This window comes from Cavia porcellus, unplaced genomic scaffold (assembly GCF_034190915.1).
Source record: "Cavia porcellus strain 051 isolate PalLab524CR breed Dunkin Hartley unplaced genomic scaffold, mCavPor4.1 scaffold_6, whole genome shotgun sequence".
NCBI lineage: Eukaryota > Metazoa > Chordata > Mammalia > Rodentia > Caviidae > Cavia > Cavia porcellus.
In genome coordinates this window covers 90552907-90576820 of record NW_026947489.1, presented here as the reverse complement: position 1 = coordinate 90576820, position 23914 = coordinate 90552907, and the positions used below count along the sequence as shown (strand labels likewise).

At 51.6% G+C, this 23914-nt stretch overlaps 1 protein-coding gene across 5 annotated transcripts; it reads left to right on the top strand.

Moving 5' to 3' along the window:
- The first annotated feature begins 1291 nt into the window (after window positions 1-1291).
- Calcoco2 (calcium binding and coiled-coil domain 2) lies at window positions 1292-22519 on the top strand. 5 transcript variants are annotated; one of them, XM_013149557.3, is made up of 14 exons: window positions 1292-1408; window positions 5377-5566; window positions 10268-10370; window positions 10502-10635; window positions 11699-11824; window positions 13394-13482; window positions 13795-13864; window positions 14152-14274; window positions 14505-14591; window positions 16068-16223; window positions 17406-17501; window positions 18706-18841; window positions 20912-20940; window positions 21692-22519. In XM_013149557.3, the coding sequence occupies exons 2-14, from the start codon at window positions 5384-5386 to the stop codon at window positions 21845-21847; spliced, it is 1488 nt and encodes a 495-aa protein (XP_013005011.2). In that variant the 5' UTR covers window positions 1292-1408; window positions 5377-5383; the 3' UTR covers window positions 21848-22519. The 5 variants fall into 5 exon arrangements, 4 of the variants coding, with proteins under 4 accessions (XP_013005011.2, XP_013005012.2, XP_023419630.2 ...); XM_013149558.3 differs by lacking the exon at window positions 1292-1408 and adding an exon at window positions 1418-1687; XM_063251400.1 differs by lacking the exon at window positions 1292-1408 and adding an exon at window positions 5713-5848 and having other exon boundaries at window positions 5392-5566.
- Window positions 22520-23914: the final 1395 nt, after the last annotated feature.

Below are 23914 nucleotides of genomic sequence, written 5' to 3'. Positions count from 1 at the left end.
TTAAATGGAAAATTCCTGAAATAACCAATTCGTAAGTTCTAAATTGTCTGTTGTTCTAAGTATCATGAAGAAATCTTTTTTGTTGTTTTTGTTTTTAGGATAGGTTCTCATCATGCAGTTCAGCTGATCTTAAACTCACTAAGTGGTCCATGCTAGCCTCAAACTTAGTGATTCTCCTGCCTCAGCTTCCCAAGCGATGGGATTACACTGTGTGTCACCTGCTGGGCAGAAATTCAAGGCCCACCTGCACTACCTACTGAGACCCTGCTTCAGAAAACCCACAAAATAAAATGGAAAGTTTTCATTCTAGCAGCCGGGAAGTGAGCTGAACCTGAGATGGAGGCCTGCTCCTGGCTGCTGGCTTCCCACTCAGCTAGCCAGGGGCAGAGGTGAATGCAAAGTGCATTCCTCCCTGAAGCCTGATTGCTTCCAGGGCACAAATGCCCTGCAAATACTGCATGGAGAAGTTTCCTTGCAGCCTGAGGTGCCGCTCTTTGGAAAGGGGGCACTTCAGAGTTTAAGCTTCTGTAGACTGCAAGTGTTCAGGATCTTACGGGTAGGAACTAAGGAAAAACCTTCTCCCCTACTCCCCGCCAGTATTGGAGAGTGGGGATTAATCCCACGCTGAGCTAGATCCCCAGCCACCGTCCCTATTTTATTCCTTTTTGGTTTTTTGAGGCAGTTTTACTGTATAGTTCAGGCTGGTCTTGAATTCACCATGATCCTCCTGCCTCAGCCTCTGGAATGCGGGGATTATAGGCACGCGCCACCACGCTGGGCTAAAAAGTTAAGAACAGGCTGGACGTAGTGGAGGAGGATTAGGTGAAGGCAGAGCGAAAGAAAGATGTCTCAATGGACTTTCAAAGGTGTGGAGCTTTCTGTAAGGCAGGACTGAGAGAAATACAGGGAAAAAAGAAAGAGAAGCAGGGTGTGGTGGCGCACGCTTGTCATCTCAGTACTTTGGAGGCTGAGGCAAGAAGATTGCCTCAATTTCCAGGGCAGCCTGGGCTACATAGCAAGACCCCGTCTCCAAAAAAAAATAAGGGGGGGAAAGAGAGGAAAGGAAAGGAGAAGAGGGGAGGGGAGAGAAGAAGGGGGAAGAAGAGAGGGAAGAAGAGAGGAGGTTGGGGAGGAGAAGGGGTGAGAAAGGAAGGGGGAAAGAGAGCGTCCAAAAACCCCATGACAGCGATGCAGGATGCTCCTGGGCTAAGCCTGTGGTCCAGCCAGAGAAGCCCCAGAGTGCAGCCAACACCGTCCATCGCCGTGCACTACAAGTCCCAGAGGCCACCGCGGCGGGGCGGGGATCACGACCTTGTGACGCCGTGGGCGGGGCCGAGCGGGAACGGCGCTCTGGCCCGGCCCCGCCCCTCTGCCCTGTAGCTGCTGCGCGGCTGCTGACCGCTTCCCGGTGAGTCCCCGAGGGTCCCCGAGTTCGGGCCTGGGTCCTGAGTAGGGCCGGGCGGGCCGCAGCGGTCTCGGCGCTCCCTCCTCTCGGCCCCTTCTCGGCGCCGTCTGTGGGTGGGGCGTCCGGAAGCCCCGGTCTGGCTTCTTGCCCTTGGGGGACAGAGGGCACCGAGCCTGGACCAGTCCCTTCCCGCTGAGATCTGCGGGTCCCTGATCCCTGTGGGTCTCCGACGTCCCCGCGTGGACTTCCAGGAGCAGGTGGGACCCTGTCGCGTCACCTCAGGCAAGTTACTTTGGGCCTCAGTTTCCCTCTCTTCAAATACTTTTGGTACCGACAGCCCCTCTGTATTTGTGTCTTGCAATTCTAGGATGATGTAGGCAGCTAAGAAGAAAAGGTAGATCTGGATCTGATACTTTTTTTGTGTTGTTTGTTTTTTGAGGCAGGATCTCTCAGTGTAGCCAGGCTAGCTTGTAACTCAACCGAGATCCTCCTGCCTCAGCCTCCCAAGTGCTTGAACTACATGTGAGTCACCACACGTCCTAATTTACTTTAAACTTTCCACCCGAATATAATTTTATCTCTAGAGGTGTTCAAATTTTTTATATCTTGGATTCTTTGGTCCAGTCACAAGCCAACAGGTGGTCATGGTTGGAGCTAAGTAGAGTAATATGAGGATCTGTGATAAGCTCCCTGGTGTAGTTTGCAGAAACCACATGGAAACTATGGACTTGGCCTAGGAGGTTTTTTAACTGCCTGGCTGCAGAGCTCCTGCGTGACTCCCTTTGTGGGGGGGGGAGGCCTCAGGGCCTTTGAAACTCTACCCGGAGCTACCCAGCTGTGGAGCGAGAGGAGCCTTACAAAAGGTAGCTGGGAGTCCTAAGTCCCCTGGCATCAACTTGCTGAGTGTTTCTCTAAGTCCCACAGCACCTTGCTGGGTGAAAAGTCTGGCTATAGTACTGACATATCCGGCTTCCTTATCTTAGAGGAAAGGAAAATTGAAATGAGCTTTCACTTCCTGTTTCTTAGGTTCATCCTTAGAGCTGGAGGAGTCTCAGAGATCTCCAGCCTGATCCCTGCTCTAAGACCATGGGGAACTGGGCCCTCAATCAGGGTGGTGGGCTCCTTACTGTGGCCCTGAGACATAAACCCTGGTCCCTTGGCTCCTGGCCAAATCCTCTACCCTCTGCCCGTCAAGCATTAGTCACCACTTGCCTGCACCTTGACTTGCAGAACAACTTTTCTGTGCTCCTCCCGGTATCACCGGCACTGAGGCTTGGGGGATGTGGGCTGAGGGCCTGTACAGAACCTGATGGATGGCCACTTTAAACGGTTGGCCTCTACTACTGACCCTCCTGCCTCAGCCTCCTAAGTGCTGGGATTACAGGCAAGCACTGATGAGCGAGCACCTGCTAAGGCCAGGGAGGTGTGGAATTCAGCTCTGTTCACCATGGGCCAGGCAAGGCAGGCACACTTCTGATCCTGAGCACTGAGGAGGCTGAGGCACGAGGATCGCCGTGAGGTCAAGGCCAGCCTGAAATACATAGTGAGACCCTGTCTCAACCAAACCAAACCAAATCAAATCTGTTCATTGGCTCTGCCAATTGCTAACAGCATTAGCAAAGAAAATCAGCAGAAGGGTGAAGGAATTGGATTCAATGTGGTTTGACTTGTACTAATCTTCCTTTTCACTGTGGCCAAGTGAAGAATTGCTGAGCATGTCTCTCACTCCCGTGGGAGTGATTTCTCTCTGTGAACTCAGAAGCCGCGTGTGGCTTCATAGCTCTGGAGAGATGCAGGTAGAAAGCAACCAGGAAAGTGACGGCAAGCACCTGGCACTTGCCTGCCAACAGCAGACGCATGTGGTCGCAGATTGTGGGGGATGGGGGGAGCAGGAGCAGTCCTGGGGCTCAGACATCAGCTTCAGGCGCCCATTGGTTGAGGATGGGCTGAGTTTTCTTAGAAACAGGAAGCCAGTTCAAGAAACTCATAAGCAAATACGTTCCTATGACAGCCTGCTCCTTGCAGGGCCCTGATTCTTTTGGAAATCCATTTAAAAAATGGCAGTGACATCAGAAACCAAGAAGAGCACCTGGCAGTTTGTGGACTCTGCACTGCTTTCCCATACTTGATGGTTTCATTTTTAAAAATTCCTTTTTGTTTTCCCTGCCTTTGATTTGGAGGCGGGAATCGGGAATGGGTAAAACACTGGTCCCGCTGCAAGGTGACCTCATGTAGGGCCCTGCTTTCTCCTGACTCTAGCTCTCTGGGAGTCTAAATTTAACTTGGGCGCTTCTTGGGTTTCTTCTCTTTACCTCTATGAATTACTGCCAGGATTAGCAGTGCGTGGCAGAGAGGATGTTTAAAGGAAGAAGAAGTTGATGCTCTTGTTGTTTTTTGAAACAGGTTTGGCTATGTGGTCAGACTGGTTTTGAACTCGTGACGTGGCCCAGACTGGTCTAGAACTGGTGGTGACCCATCTACCTCAGCCTTATGATTGCTGGGATTACAGGCGGGTGCCACCATGTCCAATGTTAGGGTTGTTTTTGGATTTTTGTTTTCTATATTTTTTAGAGACAGGGTCTCACTGTGTAATTCTTTCTTTTTATCCTGTATTTCAAAAAAATTGAGTTTTAGCCCAGGGCTCAGGAGGCTGAGGCAGGAGGATCACCATGAGCTCAGGGCCAGCCTGTGCTACATAGAGAGACCCTGTCTCAAAACAACCACCACCACCACAAAAACAAAACAAAACAAGAATGGTTGAGCTTTTACTGTGCAGGGTGCCAAGCAATGAGTCCTCTGAAGGGAAAAGAGCTGGATGTGAGGAGCCTATGGCAGCCTTTTGGGTTTATGATGAGCAGGGAGATGACGCTGGTGGCTCTTGCGGATTGTGACTTGTGTTTCGGATGAAAGGAGAGAGATTGGGTTTTCTTCAGCAGATGCAAGCCTGGAACTAGAAGCTTTTTCATGTCACTGCGCGCGCGCGTGCACGCACACGCGTGTGTGTGTGTGTGTGTGTGTGTACTCTGCCCTCCCGCCTTGACGGCTGCCTTTTCCCCCTAAGAACCCAGAGGCCGGGCTAGCCTTTCAGAGCAGCAACTGCTCACAAGGCAACTTGCTGGAAGTTCAGCTGCAGAAGGCAGGAATGCAGTGTGGAAGTGACGGCTCCCACAGGAATCATTCCTGCCTTTTTGGGGTTTGGCATGGTGCCCCTTGAACCAGGCAAACCAGTCAGACCAGGGACTATGGCTGTACCTAGTGGTCATAATCTCACCCTGTTTAAGAAAAGAGGACCCTGAAGCAGTCATTTCTGCAGGGCTGTCCAGCTAAGAGGCAGACCTAACGCCTGCCTGGCACGTGTGAGGTGCAGGATTCAGTCCCAAGAATTTCTCCCAAGTCAGGGCATGCCTTACGCCCAGCACACAGAAGGCTGAGGCAATAGAATCCCAGCAAGGTTAATTCCAGCCTGGGCTATGTAGTTATTCGCTGCCCAATGCCATGGCTTTAAAACACTCAGTGGGGAAATTGGGATTTAAATGTCACCCTCGTGTGGCCACTGTGTCTTCTTTATTCTGAATCCCACCTTCAGCTCCTACCATGAGCCTCCAGAATGGAAGGGCCATTGCAGGAAAAAAGCAGTTGAGTGGGGCAGCCGGAAGCAGGCCTGTTGGGATGCAAACCGTAGATCTCGGCCTCACAACTTCCCAGCTAGGGTTTTTTTTTTTTCTCCGACACTATTTTTTTAAAGAGGAAGGTAAAACAACCCAGCTGTGTGCAGAGGTCAGGAGTGTGTGTGTGAGGCAGTGCCGGTGCCCCTGGGCTCCGGAAATAGGTAGTCAGGAATGCGAACTGCTCAGATGGAAACAGAAAATAAGCTGCTCCCGATCCCCTGGAACAGAATGTTCTTGGGTGAGAGCCCAGAAGCTGGGCGTGCGGGATCCTTTTTGAGCCGTGCTGCGTTCCGTCCCCGCCAGGCCGGCCATGGAGAAGGCGGAAGTGGAAGACCTCGCATCGGCAGCAGTGCTGCTGGACCGCACCAGCTTCTCGCAGGTCGTCTTCAACAGCGTGGACAAGTTCTACGTACCCGGCGCCGACGTCACCTGCCACTACGTCTTCACCCAGCAGTTCAGCCCGCGTCGAAAGGACTGGATTGGCATTTTCAGAGTGAGTGATGAGCGTCCTGCAGCTGCAAAGTGGGCGCGAGTCGTGGGTGCTTTGTGAATGACGTCTGGCCAGTTGTGGGTTTTTTGGGGTTTTTTTTTTTTTTTTTTTTCTTGATTTGGGTTGTTTGTTTGTTTTCTTTGAGACAGCGTCTCGATATGTAGTGCAGGCTGGCTTTGAACGCACTGTGTAGCCCAAGCTGACCTCGAACTCAGAGCCATCCTCCTGCCTCAGCCTCCGGAGTGCTGGGCTTACAGGCTTGAGTCTCCACGACAGGCTCATCTGGTGGGTGCTGTGCTGCTTAGCTATATCCCCAAGCCCTAAACCGTTTCTGTTAACTGCTTGTTGAGACAAAAACTCATAAGGTCTCTAAGTTGCTCAGCTGGTCTTGAACTTGCCTTTTCCTGCCACAGCCTCCATTAAGCCTCGCTAAGAATGGATTTTTAAAATACAGTTAGTATAGCCAGCCATGCTGGCACCTGCCTGTAGTCCTAGCATTTGGGAGGCTGAGGCAGGAGGATCACCAAGTTCAAATCCAGCCTAGACTACATAGTGAGTTCAAGGCCAGCTTGAAGTACAAAGTGAGACCCTGTCTCAAAAAAATAACTAAATAAAAAAATGCAGTAGACTGGGTCATACATGACAAGGCTGAATGGGACACAGTGGAGGACAGAGCAGCGGAGAGGGCAGGTGAGAAGTGTTTTCCAGCTGAGAAAGCAGTGTAAGAGGAGGCAGATCGAGGTTCACAAGCTGGGAATGTGTCAGCCAGTCACTGCATCTGACTTGCTGGGAAAATTTGGAGTTTGTATCCAGGGTTTAAAGAGCTAGTTTTATTTATTTTTTAAAATTGAGTTTATTGGTATGATCTAGATGCACATACTGATCACAATCATCATCGGGGATTTGACCCTGTACATGGTATGTCGATTGCTTTTTTCCCCATTCCCCTCCCCTCTCTCCAACCCCTCTTCTCCTGCTTATTTACAAAGCTTTATTTCCATTTTTTTTTCTCATTTTTTATTTTCTCTTCCTTTCCCCTTATTCCTCCCTTAACTCTCTTTTTGTTTTGAATAGTTTCTTTTTCACAATTTCTATTATACATTCTGGTTCTTATTTATACTTTCAGTTTCACAATCTGCCAATGTGGTATTTAAACATCTTTGTCTGATTTATTTCACTTAAGAATATGGTCTCAAGGTCCATTTAGCTATAAATGTCTCAAGCTTTTCCTTCTTTATGGTTGAGTAGTACTCCATTCTATTAATAAAACAGATCTTTATCCATTCACCAGTTGATGAGTATTTGGGCTGGTCCCAAGATTTAGCTATTACAAACTGTGCTGCTATAAACATGGGTATGCATGTGTCACTGTGATGTGGTACTTTTAAGTCTTTTGGAAAGATACCAACTGAGGTAATTAACTGGGTCAAATGGTACTTATACTCCCTAGATTTTTGAGGAGTCTCCACATTGGTTGCACCAGTCTACACTCCCCTCAACAGTGGAGAAGGGGTCCTCTTTCCCCACAGCCCCACCAGCATTTATTACTGGTTGATTTCTTGACAATAGCCATCTTTTACGTAGTGAGATAGAATTTCAGCCTTGTTTTAATTTGCATCTCTCAGCCAGCAATGTTGAACATTTTTTTCATATTTATTTGTTGTTGATGCTTCTTCATCTGAAAAATCTATTCATATCAGATGCCTGTATTTTGGATTGAGTCTTTAAATTTTGGGGGAAGGTCTCAGTTTTTCCCTTCTTTGTATGTTATAGATATTAGTCCTTTGAGGAATAGCTGGCAGAAATTTTTCCCCATCAGTGCATTGTCTGCTGATGATTTCTTTTCCTGTGTAAAAGCTTTTTAATAAGATGACATCTCAGTTGTTGATTCTTTGTGATGTTTTCCATGCAATTGAGATTATGTTCAAAAAATGTTTGCCTATACCAGTGTCTTCAAGAGTTCTATCTAGTCTCTCTTCTAGCAGATTTAGTGTTTCTGTTTTAATATTTAGATCTTTGATTTATTTTGATTTTAGTTTAGTATATGGTGATAGACATTGGGTCTAGTTCTAGTTTTTAACTTGTAGAAATCAGGTTTTCTGGGACTGGAGATTTAGCTCAGTGGCATAAGCACCTGCCTTGCAAGCAGGCAGTTGTGAATTCAATCCCCAGTACCAATAAAAAGGAAAAAAAAAAAAAAAGAAATCAGGTTTTCTGCAGTTTTTATTTATGATTTTTTTTTTTGAGATAGAGTCTTGCTCTGTAATTTAGAGTGGTTTTAAACTCACTGTGTAGCCCAGGCTAACCCTGAATTTGCAGCAGTCCTCCTAGCTCAGCCTCCCAAAGTGCTGGAATTGCTTGCATGCACCATCACACCCACCTCCCAGCATCATTGACTGAAGAAGCTATTTTTTTTTCCTGTAAAGAGGTTTCAGTATGTTGTACTGACATTGGTGTTTAATTGTAGAAAAAATATAGTTTCTTCTTTAATATCATCTGTGACCCATTGGCTATTCGGGAGGGTGCTATTTAATTTTCACGTGTTTATGAAGTTTTGTGGTTTCTTTTGCCATTGATTTCCAGTTTCATTGTGCTGTGGTCTGATAGTGTGTATATGGGGTAATTTCAGTTCTTTGCATTTTTACTTTAGCATGTTCTGTGAGTTAGTATGAGGCCTGTTTTGGAGAATATCCCATGTGCAAGTGAGAAGAATATGTATTCTAACACTGTGGGGTGGAAGTCTGTAGCCGTCTACTAGGTCCATTTGCTCACAGGTTTGATTCAGTTCTAATATTTCATTGTTGATTATTTTTCTAATTAATCTATCTCTGTGACAGTGTGGTACTGAGTTCCCTCATGACAGTTGTATTAGTGTGTCTTGGTTGCTTTTCTCTCCTTGCTGAGACAAAATACCAGACACCCAAAATTAAGGAAGGCAAGGTTTATTTAGCTCACAGTTTGTGGAGGTTTCAGTCTGTAATCAGCTGGCTCCAAGGCAGGGTGGTGTGAAAAGGGGGCAACCCTTCAAGGTGGCAGACGACAGCAAAAGCAACCAGAGCAAAAAGAGAGGGAACAAGCCTGGTTTTCTCCCTTATATTGTGTGTGTGGGGGGGGGGGGGTTGCCCTCACACCGTCTCCCTGCCCTCTTGCACAGGCTGAGGATGTTTACAAAGTGAGACCCCTGGACCCCTGCTGAGTCACTTCCTTAAACTTCTAAACTCAAGTTGACCCAATGTATCAAAGTGCTTTGATTTTTCATGTCCATTAATATTTGTTTTATTTAGTTGGGTGTGCTGTGATTTGGTGCATGTATATGTTTGATTGTTATCTCTTCCACTTGTATTGTTCCCTTAACAAGGATGTAGTGACTCTCTTAGTCTCTCTTGACTCCTCAGGCTTGAAATTGACTTTGTCTCCAAATAGAACAGCTGCCCCATTTTTTCTGGGTTCCTGTTGCATGTAGTATTGTTTTCCATCCTTTGACTTTCAGTCTTTGAAATTTTTTCTTTAATTAAATGTTTCTTGTATGCAGCATACTGTTGGATCTTGCTTCGTGATCCATTCTGCCAGTCTGTGTCTTTTGATTGGAGAATTGAGGCTATTTACACTGATGGTTATAAATGATATGTACTGACTTATCTTTGTTATGTTGTTTTCCTGTTGTTGGTTCTCCTTTTCTCCCCCTCTGTTTAATGGCTTGCCTTGCCTGATGGATTCATTCTGTTGGGGTTCATGGAGTGTGAGGTCCTTGTTATCTCTCTCTAGAATGCTCTTCAGGACATTTTGGAGTGCTGGTTTAGTGACCATGAATTTCTTCAGGTGCTCTAATATTTTCTTTCTTTTTTTTTTTGTACCAGGGATCAGACTCATGACCTCAGGCTTGCCAGCCAGGCACTTGTGCTGCTGAGCTAAATCTCTGGCCAAATCTAACTGCTTTTAATGTTCTGTTCTTGTGTTGAATTTCTGAGACCTTGACTATTATATGCCTGGCTGTAGAATATTTTTGGTCATGGCTCATTGGAGTTCTATATGCCTCCCTTACTTATATGTCAAATTCTTTATCCCTATCAGGGAAGTTTTCTGTCATGATTTCTGTGAACAGTTTTTTTAATGTCATTTACGCTATCTCCTGCTTTTTCATTGAGTCCAATCAAATTATGTTATTCTTCTTTGCATCATCTAGGAGCTGCTGGATTTTCTGTATCTGACATTCTGTCCTCACACTGGCTCATTCTGCTGTGGGATTTTTTAACCTCCTGGATGGCTGTCTGAATGTTCCGTGGGTTCCATTTCTTTCCTATGTTGGGTATCCATAGTTTCCATCCCTTTCCTAATCTGCTCAAGAGTCACTAAGCTGTTCTCTCATTGTGGTCACCATTTCTCTAGTTAGCTAAAAAAGTATTTCTGACTTGGTTTTTCTCTAAAGCTTCTAAATTGGTGTTTTTAACTGCATGTGGGCCTCAGTTTTTCTTTTGAGACAGGACTTTACTCTGTAGTTCATGCTGGCCTTGAACTCACTATGCAGCTCAGGCCAGCTCACAGCAGTAGCCTGCCTCAGCCTTCCCGAGTGGTGAGATTACAGGCGTGTGCCCCCATGCCCAGCCTGTATTTCCAACACAAGCAAATAAGGGAAGTGTGTTCTAGGGAGCCATAGCCTAGATGGATCCCTCTGCAGCGTCAGCCCCAGCACTGCTGTCCTTGCAGGTGGGCTGGAAGACAACCCGGGAGTACTACACCTTCATGTGGGTGGCTCTGCCCAGCGACACGGGCACCGATGTGGCCAAGCAGCAGGAAGTCCAGTTCAAAGGTGAGAAAGCCTGTTCTGAAGGTGTGGAGACCTCGGCCAGGCTGGGCAACTCTCTGAGCCCAGGCTCTCTGGGGCAGCGAAAACGTTTTGGGAAGAGTTCTTATTCTGAAATACACTCTGTGTGTCGTCAGCTTACTACCTGCCCAAGGATGATGAGTATTACCAGTTCTGCTATGTGGACCAAGATGGCGTGGTCCGGGGAGCAAGCGTCCCTTTCCAGTTCCGTCCAGAAAGTGAGGACGACATCCTGGTTGTCACCACCAAGGTCTGGAGTTGTCTGTCTCAAGCCCTTCCTGCTGCTGGGGTGGGGCTGTGGCTCAGTCAGATATCTGAGGACAGAGACCAGCACAGCACGGAGACCCTAGCAGAGAGGCTCTTGCCCTTCCCGAGCACTGCTGCAGCTCACTGGGCACTCAGCTCTTGCCTTCCCTGTCCTGGGTGAATTTCTGTCCTCCAAGTATCTGACCACCACTGTGACAGAAGAGCTCTGTGGGGCTGTGTTGGTGCCACATACCTGTCGTCTCAGCTCCCGGGCAGCTGAGATGGGCAGATCACTGGAGCTCATGAGTTTGAGACCAGCCTGGGCAACCTAGTGTAACCCACAGCAAAACAAAACCATCTCCCGGCAACAGTGAGACCAACAGAAAGCTGCTGGAGAGAGAAGCATTCGGTATTTTTGGCTCTAAGTTGTGACCCAGATCCTGTCACAGCAGGGTGTCAGGCCCACTTCCTTCCTCCTTTAGCGATGACAACTTTTCATTCCACACTGGGGCAGGTAGTGGGGCTGCTGGAAAAATCGGTCTAACGGGATGTAGCAGTGCACACCTGTCACCCCAGCACTCTGGAGGCTGAGGCAGGAGGATGTTGGTGAGTTCAAGGCCAGCCCAGGCTACATAGCGCAACTCTGTCTGAAAAACAACAAACATATTAGACACTGCCGTCCTCAGAGCCCAGTGCTGTGAGAGACAAGTGGCACTAAGCATCTGAGGGAGGATCCTCACGTTGTGGATGTGGTTTCTGCTTTGCCCAGCAGTACCAGTGGGGCTGCACCTCCACCACAGCCCCTCCGCTGCCCCTGCCCCTGCATCTGGGTCACAGGGATCTAGAAAGTGGGAGGCCTTGAGTCCCCAGCCACCTGGCATATGGGGCTTTTCTGGGGGCGGGGTCAGTTTTGAAACAGTGTCACTGTGTAGCCCAGGCTGGCCTCGAGCTTACGACCCGCCCCCCCATGCTGCTGTGACAGGGATGTGTGCCCCACTGTGCCCAGCATGGGGTGGAGGGCCCTTCCCTGAGGGGAGTCTGCACGTTCACGGGGTGTTCTTTTGCAGGTGAAGGTGGAGGAGACTGAGGAGCACAACCAGCAGCTTCTCCAGGAGAACCAGGAGCTGAAGGCCCGCTGCGCCCGCCTGGAGGAGCAGAGCTCGGCAGCACAGGCTGAGCTGCGGCAGAAGCAGGTGCGGCCGCACTGTCCCCAGCGGTCCTCTGTCGCTTGTCCCCCGGGTGTCCTGGTCTGAGCAGGCTTGCGGCAAGGACTCCTGTCCCTGGGCCGGAAGCTCAGGGCCAGTGCATCTCCAGCATGCAGCACCCTGATCCCCAGCAATGCAAACTAAAGAGGAAGAGACAGAATAGAAAGGGACCTTCCAACTGCAGGTGACTGTCAGGCTGACTCCAAAGTGCTGAATAATCCCGCTGCCCGTTTATTATTTGAGTCCTTCCCTGGCTTAGCTGCCGTGTGGACACCGGAGACCAAGGCCTTAGTATTGAAGTGACGTCATGATGTCCAGGTGTTTTTTTGCTCCTCTTTTGAATTGTGCTCCAAATCAGCAGTGAATGAGGGCTGATAATATCAAAAGGCAAGTGAAAGAAGTTTTTTTTCCCTCTCCAGTGACTATAAAGAAGACATTTGAAAAACTTAATACTAAAGGTAGGCTCCCAGGCATGGCAGTGCATCCCCATAAGCCCAGCACTCAGAGGCTGAGGCAGAAGAGTGCAGCTTGAACCACATGGTGAGACTCGACATCCACAGTTTACTTTAGTCCAAAAGGAAGCTAAAGAGAAAACAAACAAATATCTAGGGGCAGCGCGAAGGCCAGTGGGGCGCACATGGCTGCTGTGCCCCTGAAATGCACAGTGCACCTCACCTCGGGCAGAGGAGAAGATGCTCTGTGTCCTGTGTTGCCCCAGGTTGAGATAAAGCTTTAGCTCCACTGGGCTGAATACACCAAGATTCAAACTCGCGCCACCCGTTTTTAAATTTTTAATGTGGCTACTAAAATTTTTATGGGACTTTTAGTCATTTGTAGGACAACACAGTTCTGGAAGCAAAGCAACTTTATCTGTTTTGTTCATTGCAGAAACCTATCTGGTATGGATCAGGAACTCAGTAAAATGCTTGTTTAATAACTTAAAGGACAAATATGAATTACAAAAATGAAATTGAGGTAGATGACCTTTTTTGGGTCTTTTTAAGACAAGGTCTTGATATGCAATTCAGTCTTGAGCTTACTTTGTAGCCCAGGTTGGTCTTGAGCTTGCGTTATCCTCCTGCCTCAGCCTCCCAGGTGCTGGGACTACAGGTATGCTGTGACGTATGGTAAGTGGGCAGTAAATTCCATTGGCTCGAGCTGGTTGTGGTGATGCAAGCCTGTAAACCTAGTATTTGACAGGCTGAGGCAGGAGGATCACCATGAACTGGAGGCCAGCCTGGGTTACACTTTAAGTTCAAGGCCAGCTTCAACTACATAGCAAGACCTGCTTCCAAAAGCGCCCCCAGAAAATGTTTGCAGTCTGTATTAAATACTTTTTTAGTATATGTGCTACAAAGGGAGCACATGCCTCAAATACAAGATGTATTTTAGAAGCTGGGTGTCAGGGTAGACGCCATAATCCCAGCACTCAGGAGACCGAGGCAGAAGGCTCTCTAGGAATTAAAGGCCAGCCTGAACCACATACATGAGATCCTGTCCCCAAATAAAATGTGTCTTAGAAGCAGTCCATTCTCTTAATGGTGTTTCAACTTACAGGAGGAACTAGAAGCTCTGCAGGGCATCACTAAGAAGTTGGAGCAGGAGGCAGAAGCACAGAAGGCCCACTGGGATGTGGAGCAACTTCAGTGAGTGTGCAGCCGAGCGGGCTGGGGTGCCCCTCTGCAGACAGCTTGTCTAAAGCACTTCCTGGGGCTGGGGATTTAGCTCAGTGGCATAAGCGCCTGCCTTGCAAGCGAGCAGTCGTGAGTTCAATCCCTGGTACTGATAAAAAGGAAAAAGATAAGAAAGCAAGCAAGCAAGCAAGCAAGCAAGCACTTCCTGCTCGGGGGTCCGAGGGCGTGGTCAGCGCTACAGGGTTAGGGCTGGGATGGGACAGGCAGTGTGCAGACTTCTCTCACGCCTCCTGGTCTGGTCTCCCACCTCTGTCCCCACTGCAGACTAAAAGAACAGGACCAGAAGATGCGCTCGGAAAATGAGCAGCTGGGAGCCAGAGTGGTGGAGCTGCAGGTAGGTGACGCCGCACCTTTGCCTGTGGGTACCTTCTCACCTTGCCCCTCTAACCCGAGATGCATCTCCTGCGGTGCCTGCCCAGGGCTCAGACGGAAGCTTCTGGTCACGTGTGTTTTCCGGTGTGGACCAGGGGGCTGCCTTGCTCGATGTTTTATTTCATTTTGGGCTTTTGTAGAGATGGTCTCACTCTGTAGTCCGGGCTGGCCTCAGACGCACAGTGATTTTCCTGCTCCAGCCCGGCCAGTCTCCTGTTGTGTCTCGGTGATTCACTGTTTTCGCTTCAGTCCCAGCTGCTAAACCAAGAAAGAGCAATGGAGAAGCTGATCCGGGAAGACCAGGAAAAGACAGAGCAGCTGCAGCGTTTGACCAAAGGAAATGACCAGCTCCGTCTCAGCCTAACCGAACAGGTAGCCTCATGGGGGCAAGATAATGATCTCCAGGTTCCCAAGGTCTCCTCTGCTCTTGCTGCATCGCAGCCTGGGGGCCTGGGTGAGGTTGCCAGGGAGCCACCCAGCGGCTGGGAGGCAGCCTCTCCCCTCCAGCGCTCCCTACTGCATGCATGCCTGTGGGCGTGTGTGTGCAAACCGTGTATGTGGCATTTCTCAGCGGCGACACTGGCCTCTTGTCTTCTGTGCAGAGGGAGCAGCAGCGGAAGCTCGAGCAGATGGTGGAGGAGATGAAGCTGAGAGAAACGGCGGCAGTGAAGACGCAGGCAGACTTGATGGCACGTCCGTGTGGCTGGGAGGGAGGGAGAAGTGGGACCAGCTGGCTTTCTGCTGTATCCCCAAAACGACAGAGATCCTTAGGAAGGGGCTCTGGACAGGGGCTACTGGAAGGTAAAGGACAGGACATTCCCAGGGGGCCTAGGCCTGAAATCGCAGAGAATGACCCATTCCCTCCAGTAGCATCACCTCGGGCAGCCAAGAGCACCTGCTGCCCTCAGAGCCAGCCCTGGGACCATCACTATCTTCGCACCACCGCAGATCATTCTGAGCTTCAGGGCTGGAGTAAGGAGAGTCTATGGGACTGAGGATTTCCTGTAATACACTGTTGAGGCCTTGCAGGGCATGGTGGCGTATGCCAGTCATCCCAACACTTGGGAGGCTGAGGCAGGAGAATCTTTGCAAGTTCTAGACCAGCCTGGGTTATAAAGTGAGCTCGAGGCCAGCTGAACTGCAGAGCAAAACCCTGTCTCAAAAAGAAAGAGAGACCTCATGATGCTGATGGCATCTGGTAGCTCTCTTTCCTGCTGTGAAGTGAGATGACAAGAAACCTTGCCATGCTGGGCGTGGTGGCTCACGCCTGTAATCCCAGCACTTGGGAGGCTGAGTTAGGAGGATCATTTCGAGTTTGAGACCAGCCTGGGCTACAAAATTAGCTCAAGGCCAGCCTGAACTGCATAGCGAGACCTCGGCTCAAAAAAGACAAAAAAAAAAAAAAAAAAAGCAACCTTGCCGTGGGAGGCTCCCCTGTGGTTGACGCGCAGCTCACGTCACTGTGTGGTTTTCCTGCCTGGCCGGCCTGGTGGAAGCCTGCGCAGGCGCACTGTGGAGATGGCGCACATGAAGAACTGCACATGCGCGATGTTTTCTGCTGCGCCAGAAGAAAACAGGGTTTACAGAGCCGGCGGCTTGGGTGTTTAGCCCACAAAATGCTCTCCTTGGCCTGCGTGGTGCTTTCTTTAGAAACTTAGTGACCAACAATTGAAGATGAGAACATTTCCCAGAGAGCTTTTGTATCTCTGGCTCCTAGTGAAAACTCAGAGGCTTCCTTGGCACCGAGCCTGCCTTCCTGCCCAGCCACAGGACTCGGGACTGAGTGGTGGCCGTGGTCTTGAACCCTCACCCTGAGTGACGTCCCCAGTCCCATCTTCCCTGCTCTCCCGCGTCCAGCTCACTGCCCGCCTGGCCCCTTGGGTTGCAAAGAAATGAGCTTTAATCTATAGCCACTCAGAGGTGCGCAGCTGCTCCGTCCGGGGCCCTGAATTTTCTTTCTCTGTCCCTGTTTTCCCGGGTGCCTGACTGCAGCGTGTGACGGCATGACAGCATGACGCTCGCCGTGCCGGGACCGCTCCTGGCTTCCTGCTTGTCCCCTGTCCCCTCTGTCTCCTGGGACCACAGGCCCCAGGTCCCTTCTGCGGGAGCCCGCGTGCAGCAGCGGCTCCCCAGGGCCCTAACATGAGGCCCGCGTGTCACTTCAGGATCCTGGGAGGGCGAAGGCTGTGGAGGCGCAGTTAGTGCAAGAGGTGGCGCGGCTGCAGGCCCAGGTGGAGGCGGGCAAGGCCTGCCTCCTAGAGAAGTACAAGGAGTGCCGCCGGCTGCACAGACAGATCCGGCAGCTGCGGGCGGCCACACCGGTAGGTGACAGCCCATACTGGCCGGGAAGGGGGCGCCAAGGTCTGCGGTGCTGAGGCCCGGCCCAGGAGGCCCAAACCCTGTTGGGGAGAGAAACTTAACCTTCCTGCTGAAACAGAGGGAAGGCCCCTGTAAGCCCCGAGACTGGTGTGGGGGTCCCCGGCCCTGGCACCTAGTGGAGGACCGTGATCGCTGGTAGATCTGTGCAGATACAGCCCTTTCTTGCCTTTGCTACCAGGGATCAAACTCATGACGTCGTGCCTGCTAAATCTCTAGCCCCAGCCCTTTTTTTTTTTTGTGGTCTTTTTGGGACAGGGTCTTACTATGTAGTTTATGCAGTTCAGGCTGGCTTTGTGGCCTTGAGTTCACTCTGTAGCCCAGGCTAGCCTTGAACTTGCAGCAGTCCTCCCACCTCAGCCTCCCTGGTGCCAGGATTGCAGGGGTGCACCACCATGCCTGATTTCAGCTCTTTCTATTTCTGCTTTATGAGGAAGAGGAGGTTGCACAGAAGCGGAAGAGCCAGCAGCAGCCAGCGGGGATGGGGCACCAGGAGCCCGCTGGCAGCACAGGTGTCAAGTAGCCCCTGGCCAATGTCGCTGCCTCAGGGTCCTTGGGCAGTACACGGCAGCCTGGGCTCCAGCATTCAATAAAAACTCCTGGAACCAAAGCTCACCAGTAGGATTAGCTTAAGTGTGTGCGTGCGCAGGTTGGGGTCTTGGGGACACATGCACACACCCTGGGGCCCAAACACCGTAGGCAGGTTCCCTGAAGGCCCTTTGTCCTCACTGAGATGTAGCCCAGATCCTGCCCTTCCTGGAGGGGCTACACCACCAAGCCTAGAGCTGCGGGCTGCAGAGTGAGCAAGGTGTTGGTTCACAGCAAACTGGGGGTTTCCAAGGTTGGGTGGGGTCCAGTGAGGCTCCATCCACCTGATATTGGTGCTCTGAGGGGTTCCCCAAACTGGCCCTGTCTCCTGCCTTCCATCCCTTCTGCTTGCTGCTAAGCAACAACAGAAACCCTGCACCTGAAAGCCAGGCCAGGCACTCAGTGGAGTCCTTTGCGTCTGCGAGCAGCACCCCTGCCATGGCACCACGGTGCCAACCCATCTCCTGTCCTCCCGACCCCAGCAGCCCTGTCCTGGCCCGCAGTGGGTGATGCTCATACTGTGCTTTCATTGTTGGCAGGACGAGAACTTAGACCTGTCCAGACGTCTGGGTGAGAGTAAGATTCTGTGTGACCACCTGCGAGCGGAGAAGGAGCAGATGGAGAGAGGGAATGAGGTAGGTATTCGGGGAGAGCAGGAGCCTGGGCCACGGGGTAAAATGGGAGCTGAAGAAGGGCCCTGGGCAGGGAGTGGGGAAGCATAAATGGAGTCTGCTGTGCTCTCGCACCCTAAAGCCCACCCTGGGCCCGCACCCTAGACGGCGGCTGGGTTAGCCGTGGTGGAAGTGTGGCTTCCTGCTCGGAACATCATGGCCACCACAGCCTCGCTGGGCCCACGGCAGCCCTGACAGGTGCCGTGCCTTTCGCTCCGAGCTGGGGTGCCTCCCACTCCGAGTTGGGGTGCCTGACTGAATGGCTGGCTGCAGATGAAGGCAGCAAAGCAACTGCTCTTAAAAGTCACCTCCACTCAGCATCAGAGATCCAAGTGTCCCCACTCCCTGGTCACCACCACTCCCATCTGTCCCCGCAGTGTCCTTAGCTCCGCCCTTCCTGTAACCTTATCTGTGTGTCTAAGGGATCGAGTCTACTTTTTCTTTTTAATTGTGGTTTTAAAGGAACCCACATAACACAAAATGTGTTACCTTAATAATTTTAAAGTACACAGTTCAGTGGCACACACCTGTTATCCCAGCATTCGGGAGGCTGAAGCAGGAGGGTTGTCACTGAATATGAGGCCTGCCTAGCTACATAGTGAGTTCAAGGCCAGCCTGAACTGCATAATGAGACTCTGTCTCAAACAACAAAACAAAAAGTTCTCAGTAGAGCTCCTGCTACCCCCGCCTGCATCCAAATATTTGCATACCCCCTTTAGCTGGGGTATTAAATTTTTTTTTTTTTTTTGTACTGGCACTCAAACTCAGCACTTTGTGATTGCTAGGCAGACACTATTTTTTGTTATTGTTGTTTGTTTCATTTTATTTGGTTTTTGAGAAAGAGTCTCACTATGTAGCCCAGTTTGACCTCAAACTAATGGTGATCCTCCTGCCTCAGCCTCCTAGGTGCTGAGCTTACAGGCCCACATCACCACACCGATCTAAAATTCTTCTTTGTGTTAATGTGAACAAAATTCAGCAAAAACACTTGGCTTCTGATAGAAACAACTCAAAGCTCGGACTGTCAGGATGCCACTTTGCCGTTGAGGAATTAGGGATTGTCACTTGCTGGGTGTCACAGTGCCACATCGTTAGCTGAGGTCCCCAGCCAGTCCCCGGGGGCCATCTGTTGCTTGCATGCACCACACCTGGAACCCTCTGCCCTCAGCTGCTGCAGAAGGAGAACAGCAGGCTGCTCAGTTACATGGGTCTGGACTCTGACTCCGTGCTGCCTCAGGTGCCTGCGTCCAGTTGGGAGGGCGCCCCACAGAAGCCGGTCCTCATCTACGGGAACCCCTACTCTGGTGAGAGGCCCCACCTGCGTCCCTCCATGCCTGTCCCACTCCGTTTCCTTTTTCTCTTTCGTTTCCAAAAAATGCTAGTTAAGTGCAGTGCCATTGATAGGACTGCTGGGCATACGTGGAGGAGCAGAGAGAAGCAGGGCCCGGCAGCCATGTTACCTGAGCAGTAAATCTGGATTCCCAAAGTGCAAATCAGCCTCGCCCATGGCAGGGCAGATCGCATCCCGGCCGGGGTCAGATGGGCACCACAGAGGAGCAACGCGAGTGCAGGGGCAGGGAAGACCCCCGGCGGGCAGCGGTGCCCAGCCAAGGTGCCAGGCAGGAGGGGCGGACAGGAAGGGGTTCTGAGGGTCCTGCAGGCCCTGCAGTAACAAATGTGTCCTTGTCACACTGGGAGCTTTTCCCCTCCCTCTCCACGTGACGCAGGGATACAAGGTGTCCTCCCCACCCTGCCAGTCAGTTGGACAGAGACGGAGGACCCAGAAGGAGAGGTCACCAGCAGCAGGCAGGTCATGGGCCTCCACGGTGCCAGGACCCCGGCACCCACGGGCACCGCCACTTTCAGGGACAGCCCCCATGAAGAGTCCCCAGAGGGCTGCCGCCCAGGTGTTCACCCCGAGAACCCCCAGCCCAGAGGTTTTGGTGCTGCTGAGTGGGCACAGAGGAAGCGCAGCGCGAGCCTGCGCATGGCCGAGGACAGCAAACACCCAGCAGCAAAGCTCAGCAACGGGTGCCTGCCCAACCTCGGCCCGGGCCTGACACCCAGCGCCACGGCAGAGGAAAGGGGGAGAGGTGGGGCTCCGGCCTCTGTCCTGCCACAGGGGATGGCCTGGGACCCTGTCTTTGCAGTTTCTCCGTGCTCCATAAATGACCACATTAGCAAGTGGAAAGGACAGAGGCAGGTGAAAATAGTTCAAGAGACACCAGGACGACTGACAGCTCCAGGACACCGCATTTTTAAAAATTTAGGTTCTGCTGGGCGTGGTGGCTCACGCCTATAATCCCAGCACTCTGGAGGCTGAGGTGGGAGGGTCATTGTGAGTTCAAGACCAGCCTGGGCTGCAAAGTGAGCTCAAGGCCAGCCTGAACTGCTCAAAAAAAAAAAAAAAAAAAGAATTTAAGTTCTTTTTTTTTCTCTTACTTTTTTTTGGGTGTTTTTATACAGGGTCTCACTGTCCAGGCTGGTCTTGGACTTGCTATGTAGCTGAGGCTGGCCTTGATTTTGTGGTGATCCTTCTGCCTCAGCCTCCCGAGTACTGGGATTACAGGCATGTGCCACTATGCCTGGCTTTAAATTCAAAATTTAAATAAAAACATGTCAACAAAGAATAAATGACACAGGCATTTCTCACTTATTTGGGAGATAATTGTATATAAAGAAACCAAACACTCTGCAAAGTAAGAAACTTGAACTAAATGAGAGTTCAGACTTCACTATTCTATAATACTAACATGCTATAAAAAGGAGTCTGTTAAACTTTTGGGTAAAGATCAGTATATAAAATCAGGTGCAGGGCTGGGGATTTAGTTCAGCAGCATAAGCACCTGCCTTGCAAGCAGGCGGTCGTGAGTTCGATCCCCGGTACCGATAAAAATGAAAAAGACCAAAAAAAAAAAAAAAAAAAATCAGGTGCATTACTATACACTAGCAGCAAACAATCACAATGGAATTTTAAAAGATGATTCTTAACAGAATATTCATTTACTTAAAATACAGTGTAGTTAATGGCCAGGTGTAGTGGTGCATGCTTAGAGTTGCAGCATTCAGGAGACTGAGACAAGAAGATCCCGGCAAGGCCAACGTGGGCCCCGTAGTTCGAAGCCAGCCTGGACTATGCACCAAGATCCTGTCTCAAAAACAGCAAAGCAGGGGCTGGGGATTTAGCTCAGCGGCGTAACCACCTGCCTTGCAAGCAGGCAGTCGTGAGTTCGATCCCTGGTACCGGTAAAAAGGAAAAAAGACAAAAAAAAAAAAACTGTTAAAAACAGCAAAGCAGAACAGAGCAGCAAGTGTGTCGCATGTGTGAAGCGTGGCACTGTGTCACTGAGTGAAGCCTTTCCTGTTCTCCTCAGGTATCCAAGAGAGTCCCACCTCTGGCCTGGTAAGTATCTTCCCCACGCGCCTTCGGGTGGCTGAGACCCTCCCTGCTCAGCACCTGGGCCTCGGCAATGGTGCTCGCCGAGTTCCGGGCTGGCTGGCTGGGGTACAGGCCAGACCTAAGGTGCCTGCGGCCATGGGGACCCTGCTGTGAGCTCCGTGTGCAGTGGAGCGAGGAGGAGCCGCCGGGAGAGGCTAAGCTGGGCGCCTTGGTGCCCTTCCCCTGGGGCCTGAGAGAGCAGGGGCACCTTGAGCGGGCAGCTGTTGCTTCACTGGTGCTTCCCCCCTCACTGGGTGTGGAACCCAGGGCCTTTGCACTGAGCTGTGTCCTTAGCTCTTTTCTTGAGGCACAGTCTTGATAAGTTGCCCAGGCTGAGCTAGAACTTTAAGTCCTCCTGCCTTAGTCTCCTACAGTGCCCGGATTACAAGTGGATGCCACCACCACCAGCTTCTTTTTTGAAAATTTATATTAGGGGCTGGGGATTTAGCTCAGCGGCATAAGCACCTGCCTTGCAAGCAGGCGGTCGTGAGTTCTATCCCTGGTACTGATAAAAATGAAAAAGACAAAAAAAAAAAATTTATATTGAGACAGTCCTGTTAAATTGCCTGGGATGAACTTGAAGGCAGTACCCTCCTGCCTCGGCCTTCTCAGTAGGGGGATTATAGGCGGGCACCTCCCCCAGGGCACCAGGGATGCAGCCGAGTCTCTGCTCCTCGGAGCTGACGCTCACCCCAGCCTCTGTTCCTCCTGTCAGCTCTCAGCGGAGAACCCTCTCAGGTCGCCCCAGCAGCACGCCGTGGAGCCGCCACAGGCCCTGGACCCCGAGCTGACCTGTCCACTTTGTGAAAGGGTCTTCCCGGCCTCAGAGCTGCAGGTCTTCGAGGACCACGTGTACTGCCACTCCCTCTAGCACCCTCCCGCACTGTGCAGGCACAGATCTGCTGGTGTGGAGCAGGAGAGGGCCTCTCTACGGGCCTGGCCCGGTCCCGCCACCCACAGGGGTCCACCCTGAGCCTCGGGTGGGTTCAGTGCTGCGCTTGTCCTCAGAGCCCCACGGGGACAGTGCCCATTTCTCCTCAGGACTAGGGACAGGCCCAGGGGCACTGAGAATCCCTCTCCCAGGTTCTCTGCCAGCCAAGGTCAACTCAAGTGTGCGTACCCAGGCTTTGGCCCTGCACGAGCTGGGGGCGCTGGGGGCCTCAGGACCCCAGGACCCACCTCCACCTCTCCCTCTCCTCCTCCTGCTCTTTCTCCTCTGCCTCTTCTCCAGCCAAGGCCAGAAAGCAGGTCCAGAAGGCGCCATGGAGGGCCCAGATGTCCAGATACCAAAGATTTCTCCTGGATTTTGTGACTTGGTCCCAACCCCTGGGTGGGAAGCGCCCGGTCCCCGAACCCCTCTGCTCGCTGGTCGCTGTGCGAGCTTCTGCACCTGGGCCACACTGTCAGGCCGGGTGGTTCCCCAGGAGTCACTAGAAACTTAGGTGGGTTTCAGCTTGGGGGCTGCCACCTGGGACATGAATGCAGGAGACGTTGTTAATCTAATGCTGGGAATAAAAACTTCAGGGGCCTGGGGCCCGAGCTAGCCGGCTGTGATGCTTTATTTGGTCACGAGGGTAGGAGCACTGGCTCTGAGAGACAGGGTCTCACTGTGTCACACTGGCCCTGCACCAGGCCACCCTCCTGTCTCAGCCTCTCAGGTGCCGGGATTACAGGTGTGCCACCACCCCGTCTTTGTATGTGGTCTTTTATTTTCAGTTGGTGGATTCAGCAGCAGGATCGTGGGATGGCAGCCCCCGCAGCGAGTCCCCTTCACCCTGTTTCAGCTGTTTCAAAGAATGTCCCACACTTAGGCTGGGGCGGGGTCAGGCGCTCCAGCCAAGGAGACCAGGGCCCCACCTTGCAAGCAGGTGGCAGGGTCCAGGCAGCCTGTCAGATTTGTCTGCCGCCTATAAGGAAGTAATTCCACTCCGACCCCTGGGGCCTGAGCAAACGGGAACAGGCCTGGGCTCGGTGCCAGGTGCCTGCTCCTGCTACTCCCTTGCCTAGTGGTTCCCCACCCCCACGCCCTGCTGCCCGGGACCACCGGGGTCACCTGTCACCGGTCAGCCACACCGCAGTGGGGGGTCTACAGCTGCCTGACTTCCTCGAAGCAGCTTTCCCTCCCACTGCATCGTACCATCCAGGCTTTTGTGTTGTTTTATTTGGTTTTCCTTGGAAAGGTCAGGGTCTCAGGGTGACCTCAATCTCACCTTCTAGCTCAGGCTGCCCTTGAACTTTAGTCTTCCTGCCTCAGCCTCCTGGCGCTGGGATGACAGGTGTCGGCCGACAGGCCCACTTGCCTCGGCCTGTGAGGTGCTGTCTGCCCTTCTGAGCACAGCTACGTGATGAGCAGGGCTAGTTACTCTGGCACATGCAAGTGTGGCAGAAAACCAGATAGAACCAGAAAAAGGTGGGCGTGCTAGTAGCTCACCTGTGATCCCACCACTGGAGAGGCTGAGGCAGGAGGATCGCTGTGAGTCTGGGCTACGTAGTGAAACCCTGCCTCAAAAACCCCAAATAAGGGAATAACGTTAGAAAAGGGGGGTTTGGCATGGCCTTTGGTGAACACAGACCCAAAGCAGCTGTCGCCTCTTCCCAGCCTTGCTCCAGGGAAGCCGGCTGGATGTCCCCAGAGCAGCCTGCCAGGTGCCCTGACCTACACAGACCCGGTCTCCTAGCAACAAGGACAGATGAGCTGATTGGCCAGACAGATGCAGCCAGTATTGGGGGTGGGGCAAACCAGACTCCACCTGGAGATGAAACCCAGAGATGCCCGGCCAGCTGCTCAGGGTCACAGCAGCCCAGGTCCTCTTCAGCCAAAAGCATGAATACCCAGGTATCTCTGCATTCACATGGAATCTGATGCTTCGGAATGTGTCTAATGGTGGGTGTGGTAGTATAGGCCTGTTAATCCCAACACTTGAAAGGCTGAGGCAGG

Excerpts from the sequence above, each read along its gene's own strand:
- Calcoco2 (XM_013149557.3), top strand. The coding sequence starts at position 5,384 with ATGGAGAAGGCGGAAGTGGAAGACCTCGCATCGGCAGCAGTGCTGCTG. Across the intron at positions 5,567-10,267 it reads ACTGGATTGGCATTTTCAGA|GTGGGCTGGAAGACAACCCG; the intron begins GTGAGTGATGAG and ends CTGTCCTTGCAG. Across the intron at positions 14,592-16,067 it reads AGACGCAGGCAGACTTGATG|GATCCTGGGAGGGCGAAGGC; the intron begins GCACGTCCGTGT and ends GTGTCACTTCAG.